A 5224-nucleotide genomic window follows, 5' to 3' on the forward strand; every position below is an offset into this window, starting at 1 on the left:
AACTGAAAATAGTTGTGGATGATTACTATACCTTTCTAATGTGAGGTTGTTGTCCCTGGCTCTCTTTCTCTCTCTCTCTCTCCCTCCCGCTCTGTTCCTGTGCTACTGCTACCGCCCCTCCCCCCTCTTCCCAGCGTAAAGCACAAGGCTCGCATGCTGAGTGAAGCGGAAAAAAAGTGCGATAGGGAGAGGGTGAGAGAAAGGGGGAAAAAAAAAAAAACGGCTCGCGATAAGGAGCCGGCTCGCATCGTTCATGTCAAAGACTCGGCTCTAACGGTGTGTTCACACCGAACGCGATGGACGCGAATAAAACGCCCCAAACGCCCCTAATTTGACGCGTGTACATTCGCGTCTCAACGCGTGTCCAAGAAAAATCCATCGCGCGCGTGAACCGGAAATGTGGGAGGAATGTGGGAGGGAGTTGTGCCAGACCTGGTTTTGCAAGATGGCAGCTATCGAGCTAGCGCTTGAAGAGAGAGTCTCCCTTCTCTATGTACTGTGGAGAGCAGAGCAGCAGCGTAAAAGACGTCCTCGCCGTACCTGGGTCCATCAAGTCCTCCAGGCGCGTGAGCAGTTTGGTGAGTTTCACCATTTGCTCCAGGAGCTGCGCCTGGATGACGGCAGATTCCAGCGATATCATCGTCTGTCACCCGGCCAGTTTGAGGACCTGCTTTCCCGCGTCGGTCCCAGAATCGCCCGCCTAGACACCAATTACAGGCGCTCAATCCCACCTGCAGAGCGCCTGTCCGTCTGCCTGAGGTTAGTAAAAGTGGTCAATACGGTAGTCCTTTATTGATACCTGTGCTAATATATGCTAAACCATCCATTTATACACTGCTAACATGGATGTGCTATGCTAACAGTGAATGCTGTCGGCGTTTACTGATGGCATAGCACATCCATGTTAGCAGTGTATCGTGTATACACTGCTAACATGGATGTGCTATAACAGTGAATGCTGTCGGCGTGTATAAACTATCGTTTATACACTGCTAATATGGATGTGCTATGCTAACAGTGAATGCTGTCGGCGTTTACTGATGGCATAGCACATCCATGTTAGCAGTGTATCGTGTATACACTGCTAACATGGATGTGCTATAACAGTGAATGCTGTCGGCGTGTATAAACTATCGTTTATACACTGCTAACATGGATGTGCTATGCTAACAGTGAATGCTGTCGGCGTTTACTGATGGCATAGCACATCCATGTTAGCAGTGTATCGTTTATACACTGCTAACATGGATGTGCTATGCTAACAGTGAATGCTCTCGGTGTTTACCGATAGCAAACTGGTACTGTTTATAATATTTCTAGTGATACTCAGATGGTCTCATCAAGTCCCGATTTAATTTAATTCGATTTATGCTGTTATCAGTGGTTGAATGATAGCATGGCTGTGGTGTCATAGGTATGCTCTCGGTGTTTGCTGATATCAAACTGGTATTAGGACCACTGTGGGTTAATCTTTGTAGTGATACACACTCCTTTTGTTTATTTATACCTGGTTTAATTTCTGGGATAGTTGAATATTTGTATATAATCACTGCAGACTGTTTTAGATTATATCAAATATATATCATGTAATTATCCTTATAATTACAAAATGTTTTATGTAAGATTTATGTTTTGGAATTTGTAATTTTGGAATTTCAATAATGTATTTTGTAACTGCAGTACACATAATACACATTTTAAACAATTTTGTCCAGGTTCCTTGCCACCGGGGACTCCTTCAGGACCATCGCGTTCAGTTTTCGAGTCGGTGTGTCCACGGTGAGCCAGATCATCCCCCAGGTAGCGACGGCCATTTGGGACTGTCTAGTGGACGATTTCACGGCTGTGCCTTCAACTGAAGACTGGCGGTCCATCGCAGAGGGATTCCAGGAGCGCTGGAACTTCCCCCTCTGTTGTGGAGCTCTGGATGGGAAGCACGTCCAGACGAAGGCACCCCCCAACTCAGGATCCATGTTCCACAACTACAAGGGAACTTTCTCCTTTTTAAAATTTTCTTAATAAATGGATCTCTACTCCAAAATAACCTAACCTCTCTTTATTCTCTTAAGTAACTTGTCTTCACTATGTTCCTATAACCAGTGTGATGCAAAAGTTTGAGCAACCTTATTAATAGTCATTATTTTCCTGTATGAATCGGTTACAGTAAAAAATGTCAATTACATATATCATATAGGAGACACACACATTGATATACACTACATATTTATGTTATTTCTCTTTTTATGTGTTGCCAATATATGCACCTGCTTTATTTAGTGTAAAGTTATTGCACACTTTCTGTAAATCCAGTGAACTGCATTTCACTTCTCAAATATCACTGTGTGTGTCTCCTATATGATGTATTTAACTGACAATTTAAATTGTGACAAATAACGATTTGTACAGGACAATGATGGCTATTAACAAGGTTGCCCAAACTTTTGCATCCCACTGTATCAGTATATTTTGTCATTAGTATAATATGAAATAAATTCTACTTGTGTCAAGTCGGGTGCCAATATTTGCTGTGTAGTAGAACAGAGACATTTGTCATTATAAATGTTTATTTGATAAAATATATAAATTCAGTAATAAAAAGATTCAACATAAATATATGAAATTTAACTATTTACAGAGAGAAAGGAATAAAAAGGACCCAGCTTGGAGTGGAAGAGCCTCAGGGGAGAAGGAGGAGAAGAATAAGAACATTGTTTCTGCCCTGGAGAGCTGCTGCCTCATCAGAAAACTACTGATCATTAGGGTCCAATGTTTCCAAATTTAGCACAGCTGTGCTGTTGTCAAAAACTAATTTATGAATTTGGAATTTCACGAATTCTCGTGTCTGAGGCGGCATGCTCTCCAGAGCAGGAACAAGGCCGAGGAGGAAATACTCTGTTGCAGACGGGCGTGGCCTCTTTAGGGACTCCAGGATAGCCAGCTCCACCGCCGATGGACCATCCTGGGACCCTTCCCTCGACCGCCTTCGAGCTCTCCTCCTCTGTGGGCCTGTAAAAAACAGAACAAAACACCACAAAGAAATGAGAAGGCTGCTACTAGATTGTCATTTTCAAAATTGAAAAAAACCAGGATATGAACAGATTGGTTGTAGATATTTAGTAAAGGTGATCACAAGGGAATCCAAGCAAGTAAAAAGCTATCAGTGCTTGATGTTCATACCTGTGGGTGCAGCAGCAGGAGTGGAGGGACCAGGGACTGGGGAGTCAGGAGAAGCAACAGGGGAGGACTCTGCTGCATGATAACTTGACTCTATCAAGACAATATTAAATGTTAACAGGTTGAAGACAATAGTCATAGAGAATATTATATTATTATATACTTATTATTATATACAGTGGTCTCCCATTTATTGCAGCACATGAACAGTAGTCACAGTTCTCACAAGTTGATTCTCAAAGTGCAAACCTTTGTCGATTTTAAAACGTAAAAGTATTATGCCGCGCTTTTTCTCCGTCTGCGGCGCCACTTTTGTGCGCCTTTTTCGCTCCCGGTGCAGGTGTCTATTTCTGAATGAGGGTCATAGTTATGGGTGTTTTTGTGCTGTTTTTTCTATTGGACATGATGGCTATCAAAACCAAACATGATAAGTTTGGCAAGCGCAGGAGACACGACACGGAGGAGATTTGTCATTTGGGCTGCAGAATGCAATGCGCATCGTTGAAAGCTGTACGGTGCAATAAAAAAAATCAGCGAAAAGGCGAGGCAGTGACGGATGAACAGCGGGACTACTTTATACTGTTTATTAATAAACAAAATATATTCCTGTATGACAACACGCATAAATTAACTGCCTACATTAATTAATTGTAAACATACCTTCTGACTGACACTCCCCTGCTGCCTCTTCGGGCTGTCCCTGGTCCTCGGGGGAGAAGTTCTCCACGGTCCGCACCATATTACCGCTGGTCTCCCGCGGGGTGAGGAAGGGGTCCAGAAACCCCATGACCGCGAAGAACTTCCATCTCCTCCCCGATCCTGCTGCAGACCCACTCCTCTTCTCCTTCTCTGACCTCTTCTCCTTATTATAGGTGTCCCTGAGGCTCTTCCACTTTCTCCTGCAGATGTCCTCTGAATAAACGCATTATCTGGTTAGCGGAAAGGTATTTGTACAACAGTGGGAAAATCGCGGGACAGTAGGCGCGCTTGCTAGCTTTTGCACGGCTTCATCGGGTCAGTCTGAAAATTAAAAAGAAGAAGGAATGAACTTACCAGGTTGCCCGATCTCCTCACTTATGTGTCTCCAAGCTAGGTCCTTTTTATTCCTGTCTCGGTAGAAATAGGAGCTGGCATCGTATAGCTCGGGGTGGTTAGCCACGGCGCTGATCAGCTTTTCCTCCATACTGAATGAAGAATGAAGGGCTTTGGCTGGATCTGCCCCTTTGACCTAGGTCAGAGCCACGTCACCAGGCTCCTGATTGGTTGTCGCGGCGCGATTTGACGCTGGAGTTCAGATTTTTCCAACTCGAGCGGTAGACGCGAAACGCGCGTATGCACAAAGTGCAACACAAAAACTCACGCGCGTGGTTTTATTCGCGCGTCAAACGCGCCAGACGCGCTACACTGACGCGCGTTTCACGCGTTTTGGCGTTTTCGTGACGCAAATCTGCTTCCGAATTTTCGCGGGACCCGCAATCGCGCGTCATCGCGCCTTTCCATTGACTTTACATGTAAACCTGACGCTCTATTCGCGTCCATCGCGTTCGGTGTGAACACACCGTAAGAGCCATTTCGTTCGCGACCGACCCATCACTAATATCCCAGCTGATCACCTGATAAATACATAAATAAAGAAATGTATTTCTATGATCTTACTCCATAGCCACGTTCATACATGTGACCACCCATCTCCCATGCTACAGTTAGCAAACTGCTTGCTAAGTTTCGTGAAACTGGTTCAGTGTTGGATTTGGCAAAATGTGGACGCAAGAAAACTTTCACTAATGAAGAAACATCAGTGGCTGTCCTAGCTTCATTCAGCAAGAGCCCACATCGTAGCACTCGCCACATGTCACTGGAGAGTGGCATTAGTCGAACATCCCTTTGGCGGATATTAGCTACTCACAAATGGCACCCTTGCAAACTCCAGCTACTGCAGTATCTCAACGAGGATGTGTCATGGTCCGCGGCCCGGCGTCCGAGGTGCTGATGGGATGCCCACTCCCGTGGGCGTGGCTGCTAACTCCACACCTGCATCCCATCCCAGGCG

General features: G+C 45.0%; 2 protein-coding genes across 2 annotated transcripts; one reads left to right on the forward strand and one right to left on the reverse strand.

Annotated features, from left to right (window-relative positions):
- The first annotated feature begins 273 nt into the window (after positions 1-273).
- On the forward strand, positions 274-2044 carry LOC143414685 (uncharacterized). The gene is made up of 2 exons (XM_076879517.1): positions 274-759; positions 1716-2044. Exons 1-2 carry the CDS (start codon positions 398-400, stop codon positions 2017-2019), a joined length of 666 nt encoding a protein of 221 aa, XP_076735632.1. The 5' UTR covers positions 274-397; the 3' UTR covers positions 2020-2044.
- Positions 2045-2429: 385 nt separating this feature from the next.
- LOC143414684 (uncharacterized) lies at positions 2430-4597 on the reverse strand. Its single transcript, XM_076879516.1, has 4 exons — positions 4228-4597; positions 3835-4086; positions 3178-3267; positions 2430-3006 (listed from the first exon to the last, which is right to left on the reverse strand). Exons 1-4 carry the CDS (start codon positions 4355-4357, stop codon positions 2747-2749), a joined length of 732 nt encoding a protein of 243 aa, XP_076735631.1. The 5' UTR covers positions 4358-4597; the 3' UTR covers positions 2430-2746.
- Positions 4598-5224: the final 627 nt, after the last annotated feature.

Source organism: Maylandia zebra, linkage group LG22 (genome assembly GCF_041146795.1).
Source record: "Maylandia zebra isolate NMK-2024a linkage group LG22, Mzebra_GT3a, whole genome shotgun sequence".
NCBI classification, from domain to species: Eukaryota; Metazoa; Chordata; class Actinopteri; order Cichliformes; family Cichlidae; genus Maylandia; species Maylandia zebra.